Source organism: Macrobrachium rosenbergii, chromosome 58 (assembly GCF_040412425.1).
Source record: "Macrobrachium rosenbergii isolate ZJJX-2024 chromosome 58, ASM4041242v1, whole genome shotgun sequence".
In the NCBI taxonomy this organism is placed as follows: domain Eukaryota; kingdom Metazoa; phylum Arthropoda; class Malacostraca; order Decapoda; family Palaemonidae; genus Macrobrachium; species Macrobrachium rosenbergii.
Window position 1 is genome coordinate 5,592,697 of NC_089798.1, and position 22,712 is coordinate 5,615,408.

Consider the following 22,712-nt stretch of genomic DNA (forward strand, 5'->3'; position numbering starts at 1 on the left):
CAGGCCACCAGGGTGGTGCTATGATTTTGTTTACATCCACTCGAAGCAAATAGCTGACAGGTAGATGAGTTTTTTTTTATTTTGAGAATAAATAAATGTTTCCTAAAGGTAAAACAGTCATTGTATAATGCAAGACATACCAGGTATCAAGTGTGGGTTATGTATGCTTTGGAAGGAGTACAGTGAGGCGATGTGAGCTTCCCTTATAGGCTACCTACCTGACATAACAAAGCAATTTTTCATGAGTTTGTGATAACACTGATATTTGGCTTTTCAACATTTTATTAGTAGTAACACAATTTACTTTAATAATTAGCTTTTTTTTTTCATCTTTTATTCTTAGCAACAATTTTTATTCCTACACAGTATGCTCGCTATAGGCTAGGCCTAGCCTAGCCCACGGCACTCGGTCTCCCATCCGTAATACCGCCGCATTGGACACAGGGCAATTTTTTATACATTTAAAAATATAAAAGTGTGTCTAAAACACTGGCAAATACAGTACACACACATATACAGGCAGTCCCCGGTTATCGGCGGGGGTTCTGTTCCACATCGTGACGATAAGCGGAAATCGCCTGTAACTGAAGAGTCAGCGATTTTCGGCACTTATCAGCGCTGATAACCAAAGATTGGCACCTCTGTTAAGTATGTATTGGCGCCAATACATGATTATCTGCGCCGATAAGCGGAAATCGGTGGTTTTTGGCACAGATTTTCATCGCTAGACAAGCCCCGTAAACCCGAGCCCGTCGATAACCGGGGACTACCTGTATATCATTTCCTGGATGTCATTGCAATCACTCCTGTCTCTTCCTTGTAATCTGTGTATGCTATGTTTTGCACACCTGCATGCTTTGTGATTAAACATGCCTAAGAAGTTCCTATCAGTTGTGAAGAAAACAGATTGTTACATTGTAGCAGCAATGTGAGAGGTTCCCAGGTCTTTAGACAAATGATTTGTACAGTTCTTTTGAAACATTTCCAAGTAACATGGGAGTTTCTGCTTTCAAAATCTTGGATAGAACTGATGGCTGTTTCATAAAAGTCCTTCTGGTCTGCATATACCGGGTGTTTCAAAATTAGAGGCTCCCCCCCCAAGAACAAATGGAAAGTTATGAAGCTGCTATAGCCTATCTCCAAATATATTATTTTAAGTTTCTATTAGACTATTTTTCATTTTACATTTCTAGTATTTTCAGACTGAGTGACAAAGTTAGATACAGCCATGGCTAACGACTCGAAGGAAATCAGATGGTCTGACCAAATCTGGGCTATAACCTTCAGAGAGGCCAGGGATGCTGGCACATCCTTCATTTCATGTTCCTAGATAGCTAAATACATTAAAAGAGATGAATCTTTTGTTAAAAGAAACTGGAACAAAAATCCATAGACTGTCATCGCACAAAGAGTGAAAATCTTGGAAGGCCTGAAGTCCTTTCTCAGGAGTCAAAAGACATCATAGCTGAGGCAGTGGGTAGACTAAGAAAGTCTTTATGTAAATTGGCGCTTGAACTAGAAACAAAAAGGGGAAAGAAGAGAAGTTATAGTGCTCTATATTGTGAGTTGAAAAAATCTGGTATCAAGCCATTTCATGTTATCAGCAAGCCCAACATCATTCAGCAACAGAGAGAAGACCGTGCATGGTTTTGTGGTTCATTTCTTAAAGATTGTGATGACGCTGACTTTCTCCATGCTGCCGCAACAGATGAATTCTTCATTTACACAGTCAGGAAACCAAATCATAAAAATGACATAATTTGGCCTGCAAAGTTGGATGATATCAGTGATGACGTGCACTTTCTCCATGCTGCCGCAACAGATGAATTCTTCATTTACACAGTCAGGAAACCAAATCATAAAAATGACATCATTTGGCCTGCAAAGTTGGATGATATCAGCGATGACGTGCGCTATCGCCAAGTTGTGAAATTTCCTGAATGTTTGGGAATTTTTCTGTTTCACAGCCAAATGGTTAGTATGGATCATCAAAGAAAACGGACGGTTATGGAATGGCGAATACTTCAGAGAAACTGTGATTACTGGTGGAGTATTTCCTTTCCTCCAAGATCCTGAAAATGTGTCATCTGTTGAAGAAGTCGCATTTTTGCATGACAAGGCACCATGTTTCAAGGCTCTTCAGCCACAGGAGCTGCTTCGAAACAGTTGTATCGACTTCTTCTCGTCAAGTGAATTTCCAGGTAGCTCACCTGACCTTAATGTGTGTGAAAACATTGGTAGTGTCTTAAAAGATTGTGTTGAAGCACGCACAGTGAACTATGATGGTATACCAAGCCTCGACGACCTGCAAAGAGAGGTGACCGAAGTGCTCAGGTAAATGGAGTTTGAGTCTCAGCTTTTTGTGATTTGCTGAAATCATACCCCTCAAGAATGCAGGCTGTGGTACAGGCAGATGGAGGCCACACAAAATATTAAATACTCAGAGAGAAACTTAAATAAATACCTGTTCTGAATTACTTTTGTTTTTGTCCATATCAATTTTAGTTTATGCTGTAGAGGGGGGGGGTCTAATTTCGAAACACCCCGTACATCATTAATATGCAGTGGTTTACACACAAATGGAAGTCTGTATATCTCTATTCTGATCAAGGACCATTATTTTCTGTGATGTTTTCCCAATGAAAGTACATGTACACACGTTTGTAATTTGGATTTTTTTTTTCTGGGGATCTGACATTTGTCTTAAGCAGAGAATCACATCTTAAGTCTGTTGATTTTAAAAACAATACATCTTTCAAGAAAATCTGAAGAATGAAGTACAATTACCATCCATCAGATGTAATTAAGCATTTGTGACATGTGGCTGTTCCCTATGATTCCTTGTATTTATTTGAGGGGGGAAAAAAAGGGGGTTTTAGTAGTTGTTTTGATCACCAAATTTTTATTTTATCTTGAACATCTCCCATGTTGGACATAAACTTATAACTTATTCTCAAGAACTGAGGAGGGTATTTTCTCTGTTCCAAGACCATGTAATCTAGCCCTGTTAATTGTTTCCAATACATTTAAATACTCAAAATGAGTGAGTGCTATATCAGCTCTAAATTTTTCCTAATTTACAGTACTTTGTTACTGTTCTTTTGTAATGGTGCCAGATTTTAAACGTTGGACTATTAACTTTTTTTTGGGTGGACAAGGGTATCCATATTTATGTCAGCTGCCTTTGCCTGTCTGTCTTCTTTAGGATTCAAGTTATTTTGTATGGTAAGCAATATGCCACATTTTGTCTAAGACAAGCCCCAACCACTAAAAGAACCTGCAAAGGATAAACATGGTTCTTTTAGAAATGGTGATTGTACTAGAACTTTCTAGAAAGTATACACCTTACCCTCAGTGCCTTGAGGGTTGTCAGCCTGTCAAGATCAGATCAAGCACTGGGAAGAGGTTTGAATAGTTCTTTTGCCTCCCTACATCACCCAGCTATTCAAATACTACAGGTCAAGAACATGCCATCCATCCTCACATTTCTTCACATTCCAACTAGTAATCCAATTCAACTATGTACTTACTGTGTCAGCAAATGTCTATACTGACATAAGAGGAGAAAATGGAGCGGGGAAAAAAATGAGAAAACCTAGCTAATTTAGTTTAGGGCAACTAATTACTACCAAATTGTGATTTGGCCCTAGGTAGTTGCTCTCTAAAGCCTGCAACCCAACAACAAGGGACTAGGAGCCTAGAGGGGTCATTACATTAAACTTGTAATGATTTGGTAGATGATACAGTGGCACAAACAAAATAAGTCTTTCTGAGCTGTATTCCTGAAAAATGGAAAGCTCTTGAAGCAAAAGAACTGCTTACTCTAACCCATCAATATGCTTTTGAGTGTTGAATATGCTTACAACATAAATCAATAGGTTATTACCTGTTCTAGGCTTTTTATCAGACACACACAGACTTATCGTGGTGCCTATCACTCATGCGGAAGACCTATTTGCCTGAGGAAACTCATACCTCTACCTATTCACTGTCATAATGAAACTTGTCCTGATGAACTGATGCAACTCCTATCTTGTAGCACATAGACCATGAAGGGCAGTTACTTAGAGCATAAGTTCTGGTGCCTCACCCTGGACCTGCTGAAGAAATAACCCTCCCCCTGAAAACCCCATCTTTGTTATGTAACACATTGTAAAAGGCTGTACAGGCCTCCAAAGTTTTTTTTTTTTAACAACCCTTTGGCACTCTGCATTACAGCTTTCTATCAATCTTCATGTGTTAGCTGTGATCTCTTCCCATCTAGCTGCCCAAATATTTCAACTTACCCTTGCTAAATTGTTAATCTTATTTTAATAAACACTTCAAGAAATGCCTACCATTGTCTGGAAATGGGAATCATAGTTTTTGTTAAACAACTTTGTAATAAATAAGAAAATTACAAAGGTCAAATTTACTGTACAGTAATTAAAACCATTCAAAAAGGATCAGAAACTTTATGTACCAAGAGCCATGGTCTGACCATCTTACAACAGTTCCTATGTTTCTTGGTACAGGTTCCCGTAAAAATTACACAACATCTGTTCACATCTCCCACACAGCTATAGCATTAATAATGTTGGATATAAACCAACTCCATTCCCTTGATTTCTGAACTCTCCATTAAAGGAAGGAGTGACAGAAAACCCTTAAAAAGAAATCACATAATGTAATTATTAAATGCCCTTCTCCAATGTCATTTACAAGCTAATAGTATCATCTGTTCTTAGCATCCAAAGAGGTCTTTTAATCATCTGATAATTCTGACAACAGAGAAAAATAGCACCAATTGTGTAACTGCCAGGTAAATACTGACCTTGAAGAGAAATTTTATAAATAAGTCCCAGTCAGAGTAACACTGCATCTTTACTTGCAGCAAGCTTTCTGCATACTTCTCTTCAAGGTAATCCTTACATTATATTGCTATTTTTAATAAGTAAATATTATGATTTGCACTATATTGCAATTTAAAAAAAAACCATTACAATTAGTAGTTAATGAAGCAAATTACATCTTTAAATTAATAAAATTACAGCACTTTACATACTAGTCATAATATTTTGGGGCGTTGTAATCTAAACTGCAAAACTATACTTGACAGACATTTTCAATATTGACCACATTGCATGTAAATTAATACAAATACATCATTTCATACCAATTTTGATTGATCACATGCTCATTCATCCCAGAGGTTACAAAATTCTAACAAGACCCGTATAAAATTTGAAATAAAATTTAGGACACTTATATATCATAACTTTATAAATCTTTAAAGCCCTCTTACAAAATTAAATTCCTAAATGCCTACACTTCTAGGACATTACCATTAAAATTGCAAATTTCCAACCACCATTAATATTTTTCTATCAGAATCACCACCAATACTGTAGTGTTGCACAATTTACGCAAACTATACAGTAAAATTCTTACTTTCTTAGGGCATGGACAAACGATTTGTTCTTAATGAGGTGGAAATAACTATCATTAAAAATCATTAAAGTGCCTGCTCCTACTATGGGGTCTTTCAGCATAAATATCATAATAATAATAATAATTTTTTATTATTATTAATTATAATTAATCATTTTAAACATTGATGAGGAATCATAATTGGAATTCATGTGGACCTTAATGGACAACAATTTAGTCACAACACTGGGACTCTTTTTTTTCAGCTTTATTATTACCCACAACCTGCAACCTAGTTGGAAAGTAGAAAGCTACACAAATGGGATAAAACAATCCTATGAGATGTGACTCACACAAGCCCACTAAACAAAAAGCACTGGCACCCAGTTTAAACTTTTGAAGCTCAGATAATTTAAACACATGACTAGCCTTGGCACCCAGTTTGAACTTTTGAATTCTAATACTGTAATTCAAATACTGTAGATGGCTGGGAAGCTTATTCTATAATTTGGTTAATGATGGAACCAAAATTATGGAAAACTGCATGGTATTACACCTCACAAATGAAAGTCAAAACAGGAATGACTTCAAAGCTAGTACTAAGTAGTGGTTAGTAGACTAGGAATAACTGAATGTGGATGATGATTAGAATAGCTTAAAAAAAAAAAAAAAAAAAAACCTTTCTCGTTGATTTCCCTTTACTCGAGTTTGTTCTAATACTTGCAATTACGTATCTTTACATGCTATACAGAGGTAAATGATAAAATGCCCAAAACACATCACATACAAGAACATGGAAAGAGCAAATCTCTTCATACAAATTAAGCACAGGTCACACCTTTCAAAATTTTTACCTGTACAGTACTGAATATGATGTGTAAAACAAACAAATACTAAACTGAATGGTTGTGTGGCAGCCAACCTTAACTGCAATGACTGGTTATCCAAATATGAGCCGTAAGAAATGTTGGCTAATAAAATAACCACAATTTATAAAATTCTGTATAAAAAGCTTACAACAGTCAGTGATTGTGCTTAGTTGCTGACCAGTAATAATTTAATCTAAAAATCATCATAAACCAAGCAATAATTTCTTAAGTAAATGTGAATCCACCTTCTTCCTTATTAGAGATAAGGAAGCTGTTAGTTAAGAGGGTTAGATTAAAAACTTGGGCTTATTTTACAAAACCACAAGGCATGTAGTTCTTACCTCTGATAATTACTATGTCAAAACTGAAAAATAAATATTCCCGGAGCAACTTCAGCTAAACTAAATGCCTGAATTGAAGATCCACAACTACAGGCACCATTTGCTTTATAATATCAAAATATTCATCATCAAAGAGGAAAAATCATTTCAACCAACACATTTCAAACTAGTTAACCAAGTACCAAAGAAAATTACTTTACCCTATAATCAAACAATCTTCAAGAACTAAACTATCACATTGTGAAAACCACACTATTTAAGTGAGCCTGCATGCCTCTATAGTGTCCTTCAACACCATTCTCTTTGATCTCTTCCACTACCTGCCCAACTTCTTTAACCTAACCCTGGTCTATTTTTCACCTCTCACTTAAGAGCTACTACACCATTTCTGGATACGTGACTTAGTGTTCTTGTTAAACACATTCATAATAAATAAAATGCCTAGTGCTGAGTACTGTCCTTTCTTAACCAACCCCTAATACCTTATAGATTTCATCCTGTGTGATGGCAGAATTACCAAAAATCACTTATCATGCAGATAAGTGTGTGTTTTCCAAATAATCCCAAGAACTCAAAGTGTACCATTTTCAAACTTTAGTAAAGCAATGAAGATTTCAACAACTTCGAACCTTCAATAACCAGTGATCTGATAATCATATTCAGTTTATGAGAGTTCAACAACTTTTTGAAAAGTAATAAGTGGCAGAAATAAAAGTTAGAAGTCTTAAATTACTTCTGCACATAACCACAAATGAAGGTGAAAAGGAAAGTACATAAACAAACTAAAGATTTAAAATAAAGTACTGTACAACTGACTAGCAAATAGTGGCTGTAACTGCAGACTTATAACAGTTATCATCATTAGGTCATCTTTGCAAATTAACAGCAAAAGGAAGAAATTGCGGAAGACTTGTCACCAACAGAAACTAACCAAGAGGTCTTATATTCAATCAATAAATTTTTCAAACAACACATGGACAAAAATCCTCAGTATTCAGTCCATTCCAACTAAAAACATAACGGATTCCACAGATCTCCAAAATGAGACTGAAATGCCTATTGCTATTGAAAAGGCTGGCATGACTACCCAAATAAGGTAACTGAGAAGCTTTTATCTTTTATCTATGTATCAAAAATAAATACGATTTTACTTTACAAAATTGAATTCCACCCTAGTGTCCTCTGCAACTACTATCGTAACATGCTTCTTTCATCATTCTTTCCACACTTTATAAAAAAGAATTTAGAAATACTGATTCAATATTTGGTAAACATTCAAGAGAACATGTATCTGAGGAGGAATTGATATCAACAAACAACTACCAAGAACAGACTCCTTCCAAAAGAATTTGGAGAAAGGCATGCAAGAACATGTGAATGTGCATGTGTCTCAAGTATGAAGGGTAACAGAATGCATGTGTGTAGACAGCATTTACATTATGTCTTTCCATCTGTCTCTTAAGCCATTTAATTGAGGTAATGCTCTGTCAGCAACAAGAAATATATCCTAAACAAAGTTCCATTACAATTACCGAAGCTGAAACCACTTCCAAAATGAAAATAGCAATAAGCCTAGAGCTGCATGTTGATATATAAACAATAAAAATAAATTCAGCATGCAATGCCTACTAGAACATATATCCAGTTCAGAAGCAATTTCAAGGGATTGGGAAAAACTAGCACTGTACAATATCCCCACAAACATACCATTTTAGACAGATTCATTTATCAAATTCAGCACACCTCAAGTGTTTCAAAAATGTGTCTTCATGATGAATTCAATATTCAAAATGTCATCACAAACTTTCTCCAAAAAAATTAATTTGAACAAAAAATAATTTTAAAAAAATTAACAGAACAAAGTAATAAATATACTAAATATAATAAAAGATACAAGTTATCATAAAAAACTTATCAGCAGATGGCTATGGACATGTAACACTGAATAGAAAACATATATGATACTTTGATAAGACATGATAATGACAATGGACTTGTACAGCAAAATTTCTGACCAATTCTTTTTAACTACAGTAGTTACATGATGCCTCGAGGGTAGGCAAAAACTGAAACTTTCTTTTTAATAATGATTCATACAGAGTAAATTTTATTAATGTACTGCTTCCTCCCATTAACACTGAAAAGTAGAAGGATGTTGGTTAGACATTAAGCCTAAACCACAGCAATTATAGGAAGACAAAAAGTAAAACATCCAAAAATGGTAATGTTTAATATGTTCGGTGGAAAGTTTGCTGCAATGTTACTACTAAATGTAACAGAAACTATCAAAATTACTTGAAATTGAAAGGCAAAAAATAACTACATTCAATTAATATATTTCTTGTAAATAATTTATGTACTAGGTATACTGAAGATTAAATTCTGCAACATAGTGGAAACATGATAGATGATGAGAGCAGAAGCTGGAAAAACTACACAAGAGATACAACTGTCAGAAAAATATAATTAAACCTATTAACAACAGCAAAAGCAGTAAAGATGATTAATTAAAGCCTTACATAAAGGCAAACAACATCAAATTGAGGTACCATATCACTAAGTTAATTTTAGTACCTGGAACCAATGATTTGGGAAAAAAGTTTATTAAATATCTCAAATTCAATGCTAAAAACACCCACAGCTCAGGAATGTTGACAATATAGCTTCCAAAGAATGATTTCACAAAGCACACCCATTGCATTACTGAACTGAAATGGGACTTGGATACAGATTTTTTTTTTAAGCAGGATTGGTAAGTACTGTATACAAACTTCAAACTGAAAAAGATCAATCATTCAACTTAGGCTTCTTGCATCAAGCAGTGAATAGGGGCCAAATACAAATTTCATACAGCAGTGTAACCGAGTAATAAAAAAAAAAAAAAAAAAAAAAAAAAAAAAAGATAAATGTGTAAAACTAATATCATCCAGATTTAGTCTCACACACAAAACAAATAAAAGGAGAGCTGTATCCAGTTTTTTTCTTCTTTTTTGTATATCATACAGACACCTACATGAACCTAGTGGTCTAGTAAAACTACTCAATAAATCACAATAAATGCATCCTCCAGTCTGTAGGGCTAAGTCTGGTAAACCTACCATCTACACACAAATAACTACTGAATTTCATTGTCATTTATAAGAAATCACAAATACCACCACAGTTTTGATGAACAGAAGTTTTGAAATTTATACTGGTCATAGCTTATCAGGCCTAAGGTATTTTAAACTTAAAATTAGAAATCAACTGTAAGCCAGTGCAATAATGCAGCATCAAGATCTGTCTTTAACTTCAATTGATATCCTGATTATATAACTTAGAATATTAATGGTGAGATTGCAACAATATACTCTATACATGCACAATCAGGGTGCCTAAATTGATATAGCAGTCCTACAAACCACAAAAAACTGGCACTACAATGACAAAACCCATGAAAATTTGCTTACATCATTTATTATTCAGAGAAGGCTTTTGACTGGACAATAAGCTTAATATCATATTCTACAATACTGTATACCAAAGCTTGCTAATAAACTGTAAGTAATTTACCTAAACACTAATATTGTTCTAATGCAAATCTCACTTTGAGGCATGACTGGTAAAACCATACAATGATATAAAGAATAACAGATGAGTAAATTAAAATAAATAATCCAAACGATAAAAAATTATCTTACAAGAAGCTGTCGTCAATGCTTTTAATTATTAGCACATCCAAAATGTATAAGGAAATTATCTAGTTAAAAGGCCATTGGCCTATTGACATAGATGGTAAAAATGACTGGTATGCTCTATCTATCTACCTATCAATACGCACACACGCACACACACACACACACATATACATACATACATATATATATATATATATATATATATATATATATATATATATATATATATATATATATATATAAAATGTACTTCCCTGTAATGGGACCTCAAGTTAATAACTAGAAAGGGAAAGGAAAATCACTGTCTACAGAGCTCTATCTTGAACAACTGTTTAATGTCTGAATTGTTTGCATAAGTAAGATAAAATTTCTGTATAGTTTTAACACAAAAAAATCAGGAAAACCACCCTCCCATACTATATTTACAAAAATAACTATATATATATATATATTACATATATATATATATATACAGTATATACACACACACACACACAAGCCCCCTAACAACTTTCTTCAGCTTAAAAATCATAGAAAACTGAGAAACAAATTGCAAATGTTACCTTTAGTAAAGTAAGGATAAACCAATGAATAACTCAAAGATATGTACAATCTAAAATCGTGCATAATTCTTTTATTTTGTAGTACATGGTGATTTGAGAGGGCAGATCTGATCAAGAGACAAATCCACTAATTAATTCATAATTATAAGCATAAAACATAATGGCAACACATCCATATTGTGCTTGAAATCATGCTTTGCTAATAACTTGTGCCAATAAAAAAACTTTTTTTTTAATTATTAGCACTTTACCATAATTGTGAACATAAGAAAAACCTTTTCAATAAAAGCAATATCCTACTATGACTAAAAAAAAAAAAAAAAAAAAAAAAAAAAAAAAAAAAAAAAAAAACACTAGCTGTCAAGTAACCCCTTTACCACTTAATCAGGAATAAATTCCTAAATTTCATTTGGAGTTAAAAACAATTTTGAGCGCATTAAAAATGTAAAATTTTAATTAACAATGCTATATATTAACCCTTAAGGGACGGTCCTAATACTCATCAAGCACACCCCCAGAACGGGAAAACTTAAGGTTGGCCAACTTAAAAAAAAAAAAACATCAAAGGAAAGAGGAAGATATGCAAATGCACATGGTGTATGAAAAAAAATTCTAAAAATTTTCCCCTACCTTCCACAGGAAGTTGAAAGTGACTATTTACAACCTTGTGTGGGGCCTCTTTTACAAGACACTTGTAAAAATATGCTAATTTTACAAAGTTATACATGTTTTTCTAATAACTTGTTTTATTTTGTAAAATTATAATTACAGCTCACACAATATCATAACAGATAAGAACTAAAATCAGTAACAAATTCCGAGTATATCTGTTGTAAAATATTTACGAGATTTACCGAGATGGGGAGATGCAGTAACTTTTTGTGAGGTATACATACATTTTCTTATATTTCTTTGCAAAATTACAATTATAGGTGACATACTATCACAAAAGATAAGAACTAAAACCCCAACAGCAATCCTCGGGTATATTTATGAGCAAATAAATAAAAAGACATCATGGGATGGAGAGGGGCAATACATTCCCAATCAAATCTCAAGGCATACTGATCCCCCTCTATCCTGTGCTGAGCTACTAAAGTTGCCATAAGTCATTTATGAACTACTGAAGTGCTATGAACATCTTTCCCACTAAATTCATCCAAATTGTATGGCGCGTAATATTAGTACTTATGTGTTAGCCTGTCCATCACTCAAAACCTGTTACAGATACTCATATGATGATACCCATCCATTAAGGGTTAATATAACAGAGCTACTGATTCCTCTAAATCACACAATTTCAAATTTAAATTTAAATACTTTGAAATATCAATTAAAGCATTTTTCCTTTTTTCCCCAACAAAAGTAGCAGCAACACCAGTTATTTTTGCACTCCATGAGAATAACTAAACACGGCTGAGGTCAAATTAGCAATGAATTTGATTAGCATTTGATAATAAATTACAAACCCCATAGTTTTGATTCCTCATAATCTTGAAATAACATCCCGCCATAATTCTTTGAATCTGTCGTTAAAATGTGCTGTATATAGGGTATATTACACATAAATATATACACTAAATAAATTTTACAGTAACACATAAGAAAACAAATCCAATTTATATCTCAGTACTAAAAATTAAATAGGAATTAAATGAAGTTGAAGATTCATACCCCGGCAAAGAAGAAATGGGCACATTACCCAAAGTCATGGGTTTCACTTAAAAGCTGGAACCAATAAAAACTCTACTGTTAGAATATACCATAACTGGGGCTTGGTTACTGCAATATACTGAATTCATATATTTATGTATAATATACTGTATACATCAACAAGCACATGAAGCTATCCTACCTGTATAATTCATAAACATTCTTAAAACAATCTTACTTTAATACAAATTCTCTTGAAAAAAAAAAACAGGTTAAAATGGTTATCATAATGTATATTGCCTCAATTAGTGCATCTTATATGCAGGCAAAATCTTTACAAAGAGTTGCATAGATTTTGTAATGGAACTGAATTGTTTAATGACAAATGGGTGACATGTGTAAAGAAGTTATGTGGTTTGCGCTTGTGGTTTCTTGTCAAGAGGGGTTTGGGGGATTCAAGTTTGGGAGGTCCAAAGGTCTGGGTAAGAAAAAACTCGAATTCATATGAACATACCTGGTAAGGGGTGAGAGGGGAATGTATCTGAAGCGCCCAGCTGGATGGTGGATGGGGCCTCCATAACGCCGGGTCAGTGGTGAAAGATAAGCCGCCAAAGGTGGCACTGCTTTGTTGTTGTTCGATGGATTGTTTGCAAATTTGACAGTGATGGGTTCCTGAGCCCCATCTGGTATAGTACCATTCAGCTTCTGAATAGCACGCTCAGCTTCAATACGTTGATCAAATCGGATAAAACCCACTCCCTTAGACAAGCCTAAGAGAAGAGAGAAGAAATAAAAGGTGTTGAATTGCATTTTCATTTTTCCCATACTCTCATTACAAATATAAATATAAAATGTCTGTCATTTGCACATCATAATGAAATTAAATACGAAAATTCAATTAAACTAATCTACAGTATTTCACTGTGAACCATCCAACACCTAACTTAGCTAGGTATGAAAATGGCAAATTATTTACTGTAAAACATTCCATAGAATGATGTCTTACTTTCACGTTGCCCTATGCCTATTATATAAACAATATTTTAACCTGAAAGCCTACAATAGATTTAGAATAAAAAATTGTGGGAGTTATGGGCCATCTGTCAGGAGAATGTAGTATAGACTTACAGTATACAATGCTTACAAAATCTCACCTAACTTTCACAAAATAGTAAAATCGTGAAATAAACTTTTCTCTCTCTAACAGTCAGCCCTTACCGAATTTTTTTTTTTTTTTTTTAATAAAATTAAAAGGAGTCCGTAACTTTTTATATGAACTCTGACTCTTTTTATCATTTGCCTTTTTGGCAAACTGATGACAATGTAAGTGTTGGGTAAATTTTTTCAAGATGAATATTGCAAACAAAAATATCATGATAGGTTTTCAGCAGAAAATATGATAGCAAGGTGGGAGTGGTCAACATCGAATTCTTTCAAATGCCATAATCTGTTCTATTAATTGGTGTATCTGTGCTTACATCTATGGCTACCGAATCATTCCATACATCACATACAGGTTGTAATATGGCTTTTCAGTCTTAGGCCGAGTTCCTTACTTCAGGGTACACAAATGGACATTTCCTTGTAACTTATTTTTCAACTTTTATCAATTTACTTAGATGGCTGATTTATTCATTATTAGGTACACAGTATACAATCTGCCTTACTTTTTATTAAATACAGTATACCAAATTATGCATTCTGCTTTTCATTATTTACAGCAAGTTCTATTCTCTTTCTTCTTTTTCCAACTGGGAATTTATTCTATGGACACTTACTGACAAATAATCTGGTTTCCAGCTTGTTTCCTAAAAATATGCACTACATCACATATAAACTTCCATATGGCACATAGACCCATACTAAGATGCTAATTATCCAACAACCTTTTGTGACATTCAGTAAATAAAATATCAATAAAATCAGTTTCTTTTACACCATATTTATAACAAAACTTAAGGCACAGTGCGTTCTTAATTCTGATATAAGGAATGGTACCAATGGCAGATCACCTAAAAAAAAAAAAAGTTATACAGGTATGTATCAAAAAGCAATCTATGACCATATTACCAGAATAAATGATAAACTGGCTTTATGTATCTCAACAATTATAATGTTATATAAATGCCTTTAACACAGCATGAAACAAAGGACTTCAATGAAATTCCACCACACGTTTCTTTCATGTGCTTTATCTTTCACAAGACTCCACTCATCTCCAGCCTCACTTTTCATAATTCTAATAAACACAGGCTTGGGTGACGAACTCTTCTGGTGCCTAGCTGACACTATCTCACAACAATCTAACAGTGGATGTGAGAAAGACAAGTCCAAGCCATCTCTATTACCACTTCACCATTATTTTATCAACATATGAAACTTCCTGAATTTCTTTTTTGGTATACGGTAGTTATATGAATATCCTGCCCCTATAACAATAAAAACTGTACTAGACATAATCAACCTTACATTTACAGGTATATGCAATTTCAGTCTATTTGATTTCCTAATCTCATTTAACTTGCACATTACTAGACATACAGTAGTGACACATTACTAGACACATACAGTAGTGAATCTTACATTTCAAAATATAATCTACTATAAAGGTCTTCATGCATGTCTGACAGTGTGAGAGAGACTTCTCAAGTCCTTACAATACACGTGTCATCTTTCTGAAGTACTAAAGATACACTGGAATTTCACTCCACCTATTCAAAGAAAAGTAATCCCTCGATTATCTGGATCTTCATTATATGAAACTCGACATTATCTGACACACCCGTATAAGGGACCAAGGCCCAAAGATATATAGGTCGACTGTCACTAATCCGGGCAATCATTAATATGGTTCCATCAGTAATCTGGCGCTCACTTCGCCTACACAATTTCAAATTTCCTGGGTCACCACACCAACCTGCCACTACTACAGGTAGCATTCGAGTTACAATAATTCGCTTTTATGATGGGGTTAGCAATTAATATCGATACAACAATATTTTGAAATTACGTATTTTTAAATTTCGCGCGCGACTGGAGCAGGCAACAGCGTACAATCAGGCAGCGTATGGTGTACGATACATTGGCCTGTGAGGCTGGAATAGGTACATCAATTCAATGAGCCAACCTCACTTGCTCACGCTGTGCAGGAAGTTAAAATAGGTCAGTGTTTGCTTGCGAATTCTGTGCGTTTGCAAGTAAACTCTAAAAATCAAATTTGTACCAGTGCAGGTAGTGCTCGAGTTACAATAATTCGATTTTGCGATGGGGTTAGCAATTAATACTGATATGACAATATTTAGAAATTATTTTTAAATTTCGCATGGGTGCAGGCAGCAGCTTACAATCAGGCAGCGAGAGAGACCAACTTACAATACACCAACTTCTTTTCCTCCACCTCTTTATTCCATCTTCTAGTAAAAAAAAGTAAAAGAGAATGATATAAGTATTGTTAGTAACGTTATACTCTTGCATAAATGCGTACAGCCATAAACAACCGAACGAGAAACTGTTGTTTTGCTTATAACCAAATCAGATAACAACCATCGTAGGGTTAAACAAAAATTTTACCGTAGTTACGTTACAAATGATGTTAAGTACAACACAACTGTTATATTTTTACATTATACCCTTATTCGCTTTGGAGAAAAGATCGGCAAGGATATATACTGTACTGCTAAATTTAAGCTGCAAGTTGTAGCTGAAGCTGAGAAAAAAATGTTCAAGCTGCTAATGACTATAAATTATCTTGCATCGGGAACATGGATGAAACTTGACCGTAATTAAAATTGGAGAGAAACTATTTTAATCAAGACTACTGGGCATGAAAGAACACATATTACTGCTGTTTTTACGCTGACAAAAGATAAAATATGTAAAGCTCGTATTATGATGAAATCAAGAGGAAATAGCGAATGAAATCTTGATTTTTTTACACAAAACAAACATGGCCCCAAATGGCCAGCTGCTAACATCATCTATTAATAAAAAAAAAAAAGCTAAATTAATTTCACAACGAGACGTATTTAAGCTATACTTCGACTTAAAAACACTTCGTATAATGAAAAATATCCTTGTCCCATATAAATAAAGTATCTAGGAGATTCATTTAAGCTAACTAGAAGCAAGAAAAGCACTTTGAACCGAGTTAAACGTGGTGAAATAAACTTACCCGTAGAGCGATCCACTTCCAACCCAAAACATTGATTGCTATGATTGCAATTTATAATACAAAAGCAATATGAGAATATATACAATATTATTGGATGTAGTGTAATATAAAGCAAAACTTTTTAAAAGATCCATGGAAAAGATGCACATTCGTCATGTCGATGTTTGTATAATACAATGTTAATATGTGAATATAGAGTACACTACCATGTAGGCTAGGCTACCGTATATGTATATGATATACCATGGTGTAGGCTAAGCCTTGTTTGATATTCAATTTCTCTTCATGTTGAACCTGCAGAATTACCTGACACTAATAATTCCTATACGGTATATGTATGGAAAATACTGTGTAGTGTAGGCTAGGCTAACATACAATATTTGTACAGATGGTACTGATTACCCTAGTGTAGGTTAGGCAATATTTGAGATAACGATGGGTTTTTTGGAACCTAACCCCATCGTAAGTAGGGCAATACCTGTATTTGTCGGTGATACTTGTGTGCATACGTTATCTTTTAGTTGTGAAAAAAGAGAAAATGCAGTAAAAACATATATGAGAAACGGATAAAATACAAATACGAAAACCATAAGTGTAAACAACACGAACCAAAAGAAGCTGTAGCAAATTCTCAGATGCCATCGAATGAGTCTGCCCGTACCCTATGCACATAATTGCATTTTATCTTTTGGGTTACAAAAATAAAAAATGAGAAGATACAATAAAAATAGAAATGACAATAGCGTACAAATTAAAAAAATCATAAGCGTAACAACATGAACCAAACAAGCTGTAGCAAGTTCTCCAATGCCAGCAAATGAGTTTGTGTGTTCATATGTACACTACGCACACAACTGCGTTTATCTTTTGGCTATTGAAAATAAAAAATTAGAAAATACACTGAAAATGTAGATGAGAATAGTGTAAAATAAATACAGTACAGGCAGTCCCTGGTTACCGACGATCCGGTTTTATGGCGCTTGTCTAGCGATGACGCTAACTGAATTTTCGACACCGATTCCCAGTTATTGGCGGCGCTAATTGCCGGTTATTGGCGGCGCTGATCCCTGGTTATCAGTGCCGATAACAAGAGATCAGTGCTATTACTGCCGATTTTCGGTTATCATCACGCTGTCAGGAATGGAACCCCGCCGATAACCGGGAACTGCCTGTATAAAAAAAAATCTTAAGTGCACACAAACCAAAACAAGCTGTAGAAAGTTCTCCGAAGCCAGCAAATGAGTCTGTGTGTTCGTACATACCCGACACACATGATTCAATTGTAAAAATTTCAAAAATGGGAAACTACAATAAATATTTGAGAATAGTGTAAAATATAAATTAAACAATCATATGCGTTACAACACGAACCAAAACAAGTTGTAGCAAGTTCTCTGATGCCAGCAATGAGTTAGTATATTCGTACATACCCTACACAGGATTACATTCATCTTTTGGGTTGCAAAAGTAAATGAGAAAATACACTGAAAACATATATGAGACTACAGTCGACCCCAACCTATTCGCGGTTCTGGATTCGCAGAGTTTTCTGTGGGATTAAAACATTTGAAGGATGCATAATTTTAGACGGCCACGTATCAGTCCTCCAAAAATTATCTCCCAGATTTTTCTGTGGGATTAAAACATCTGAAGGATGCATAATTTTAGACGCCCATGCATCAGTCCTCCAAAAAGTATCTCCCAGATTTTTCTGTGGGATTAAAACATTTGAAGGATGCATAATTTTAGATGCCCATGCATCAGTCCTCCAAAAAGTATCTCCATTTCATTTGCAAATGGACTATCTACCAGCTCAAAGCCCTTATTCCTGAATTATCTGTGAAAAATTCAGTGAAAAATTCAATAAGTGTGGATATTTTTTTGAGAAACATTCAGTAATTACTGTATTTTCATGTTATTTTCGTGACTAAATACATTTTTCTTGATAAAAAAATTATTTACTAATTTTCAATTAAGGTAGTTTGTCTATTGCTGGGACACGCCTATAGCTCATTAACAATGACTCCAAATGAAAAATTGCATGGAATAAAAGTTGTTCAGTGTGCCGAAATCTACCCAAAAAGTAACTTACCTGGCCAGTTTGCGTGAATTTGCCGGTAGACAATTTCTTTTTAGTGCGAACATGACTTTTTCTAAGTACCCAGTTGATGTGAACGGTGCTACGTAGCACTGCTCTCCCATAGTTCTTAACCCTCTGGTGATCTGATGACGTGAAATCACACCAATAAATTTTTTGCTGTAAGTGCCCCGAGGATGCAATTTCCGCATCATCCGTGAGTTATTTTCAGGGGAAATTATATATATATATAAAAAAAAAGTTATCCGAAGAAAACGAGGACTGTGCCATTGCGTGGGCAGACAAGAAAATGTAAACAGGAAACTGACAGGTATTGCGCATGCGCCACAGTCCTCCACCAACTAAAGCACTGCACCACCTATTTTGGCCGAGTTCAGCACATCTCTTTGGCAATCTCAGGTTTTTTGCTCTGTCGTCATTTATCTGCATTTGTGAAGTACTTTTGCTTTTGCTATTGTTATAAAAGTGTTTGCAAGTGATTGTTGAGTATTTTGAATAATATTTCAAGTGTTTTTCGATACGATAAATAGTGAAGAATTTACTTTTTTTACATATATTTCTGTCTTTCAACAACATTTCCGTCTTTCAGCTTCAATTGCTCAATTTTTTCTGGGAACACTTATTGCTTTTACTTGGGCTATTAACAGAAAATTATTCAGCTTTCCATGAAAATTTTTACTTTTTTCTTAGCGTTATTCATTACTGAATAATTACGAAAAATGTGAGCGTAAATATGAGCACTCCAGAACCCTGTCAAGCTGTGCAGTTCGGCCAAGGGTTTACAAGTGTGTGAATAATTTTTTTGTACGCCTGTTTATGCATCTGTAAATAACTTCAATGTGCATGTATTATATATCATTCGAACGGCCATTCTTTGTACTTTATCATGCAAAATCTAAAATTATCCACGTTTCTATATAAAAATCTTTTGATGTTACCTGAAAAAACAAAACTTGGGTCTTTGAGCTTCAATTGGTCAATTATTTACAGGTGACACCTATTGATTTTAGGTAATATATATATATATATATATATATATGAAGTTTATTCAGCTTCCCATTACAGTTTCAACTTTTTTCTAGCATTATTTATTACATGTTGAACGCCGTAGTTCGGCCGGAATTTATGCGTGCATAGATAATTTTTTGTATGCCTGTTTATGCAACTGTAAATAATTTCAATGTGCATGTATTATATATCATTCGAACGGCCATTCTTTGTACTTTATCGTGCTGAACAGCAAAATGTAAAAATATCAACGTTTATATATAATAATTGTTGCCGTATTTTTTCTTAGAAAAAGAAAAAAGATTGTCCATAATCTAATAACAATTTCTCGATTTTATTCTAACAATACATAATTTTTATTTTTGCATTTTTTTGAAGTTTATTCAGCTTTCTAATGCCACCTTTATTTTTTTCTATCCTTATTTCTTACTTAGATACGATACGAAACATCAACATAAGTAGGTTGGAAAATCTGGTAGCTGCACTCCGAAAAAAATTTTCATTTTTTAATCAGCAACAGCTAATTAGTAAACATATTTATAGCAAAATGACTGCTTTCACGTGAAATTTCAAACATTTCCACACAATTTATGTATAAAATAAACTCTTCAAACCTAATTATCATATTTTTCATGATTTAAAAAAAAAAATCTATGATTTTCCTTAAAAATTTCACGTTCACGTCTTTTTTTTATTATTTCTAAGCCTTGCAAAGATTTTCTGATTGCTTTAGGAAAAAATTCAATCATTTGCCAACATCATAAAAAAAACCGGTTATACTTTGGACATATCGATTTTTACAAAGAAACTTTTCCGTGCGAGCTCCACTTTTCCCTCCATGGCATAAGTCGCGTACCGGGTAGCGAGATGGTTAAGGTGGCCATAGTGCGGCGTTCCACTCACCATGTAGTTCCTAAGGCTGCCGCTGTATGTCGCCCCGACCTGATCACAGGAAATTTAATTCCATCCGATCATATGCCCCGTTGACCCAGGTCAATCCCTCGGGCCATGGATTAAATAAATCTAACCAATCAGAATGTCTGATCGATATGATTCATAGACCTACACCCTGACTCACGGTCACCGAGATGTAGTGCCATGATAAAATTGTGTTCCCTAACATTGTGCCCACCTACGAATTTAACTCCTGAGCGATATTTAGAATCCATATATATATATATATATATATATATATATATATATATATATATATATATATATTCAACTTTTCCCATCTTTATATGGGGTCGCTGTTTGTTATTAGTCTTCTCCATCTTCTGCGATCATGCACCATTACCTCACTCACGTTCTTCTCCTGCGTGTCCCTGTTAACTGTGTCTCTCCATCTCATTCTTGGTCTACCTCTCCGCCTTGTTCCAGGCACTTCCATATTCATGGTTCTTTTACATACAGAATCCTCCTCTCTTCTCATAACATGTCCAAACCATTGTAACCTTTCTGTTGCAGCTTCTTTGACATTTCTGTAACTTTCACCGTCCATCTTATGAAGTCATTCCTTATCCTGTCTCTTCTTGTCACTCCGCACATCCAACGTAGCATTCTCATTTCTGCCACTTCCATCTTTCTCTCTTGTGCTTTCTTCATGGGCCATGTTTCACAACTATACATCAACACAGGTCTGACAATGCTCTTGTACATTTTTCCCTTCATCTTTACATTAAATCTTTTGTCACATGACACACCTGATGTTTTCCTCCAATTGCACCAAGCTGATTGTATTCTGTGGTTCACTTCCTCCTCCATCCCTCCACAATCAGTAACACACGACCCAAGGTACTTGAAGGATGTAGCTCTTCTTACTTCTGCCTGCGCTAAGTTGATGCTTCCCTCTTGGTCTCCTCCATTCATCCACATATATTCAGTTTTTGCTCTGCTTATCTTTAGGCTTCTGTCCTCCAATGCGCTTCTCCACAACTCCAATTTCCTGTCTGCTTCTTCCTTACTGGTGGTCACTAGCACTATGTCATCTGCAAAGAGTACACTCCAAGGTACCTGATCTTTCACTCCAGACACTATCACATCCATTACCATATCAAAAATATAGGGACTCATGGCAGAACCTTGGTGGAGTCCACCTTTCACCTCAAACTTGTCTGTTGTTCCCACTGAGCTTCTTACCTGTGTTGTTGCTTCTCTATACATATCATTTACAATCCTCACATATTTTTCTGAGACACCTTTTTCCCTCATGCACCTCCACACTTCTTGCCTAGGCACTCGATCATATGCTTTCTCAAGACCTATAAATACAAGATGTAGTTCCTTTCCTTTTTCTCTATATTTTTCCATGACTTGTCGCAATACAAAGATGGCATCTGTTGTCCCTTTTCCTGGCATGAACCCAAACTGTTCGTCACTTAAAGATGTTTCATCCCTTAGCCTTGCCTCTATTATTCTTTCATAGATTTTCATGGTAAGTGCCATCAGCTTTATGTCCCGATAGTTGGCACAATCTTGGATGTCCCCTTTTTCTTTGTAAATGGGGACTAGCAGGCTGTTTCTCCAAGCGTCAGGTATCTTCTCCTGCTGGTAGATCTTACTGAACAAGTCTCACAAGATGTCAATTCCCTCCTCTCCTAAGCACCTCCACACCTCGACTGGTATTCCATCTGGTCCCACTGCTTTACCTTTCTTCATTTTACTTAGTGCCCGCCTCACTTCTCTCCGACTAATCCTGGGAACTTCTCTTTCATTTGCTACTCCATCGTCAATGGTATTCCTGGGATTTTCTTCATTTATCAGATTTTCAAAATACTCTCTCCATCTACTTTTAAGTTCCTCCTCTTTTGTTAGAACCTTACCATTTCCATCTTTAATTTGCTTAATGTGTGTGAGGTCTTTTGTTGCTTTGTCTCTAGCTTTGGCTATCCTGTAGATGCTTCTTTGGCCCTCCGGTGTGTCA

At 34.8% G+C, this 22,712-nt stretch overlaps 1 protein-coding gene across 50 annotated transcripts in view; it reads right to left on the reverse strand.

Moving 5' to 3' along the window:
• LOC136837228 (ELAV-like protein 2) overlaps positions 1-22,712 on the reverse strand; it is a 324,912-nt gene that overhangs the window by 30,429 nt on the left and 271,771 nt on the right. For all 50 annotated transcript variants that reach the window (XM_067101962.1, XM_067101953.1, XM_067101948.1 and 47 more), the window contains one exon: positions 13,027-13,282. In XM_067101962.1, the coding sequence (XP_066958063.1) occupies positions 13,027-13,282 (256 nt within the window). The remainder of the gene's footprint in view (positions 1-13,026; positions 13,283-22,712) is intronic.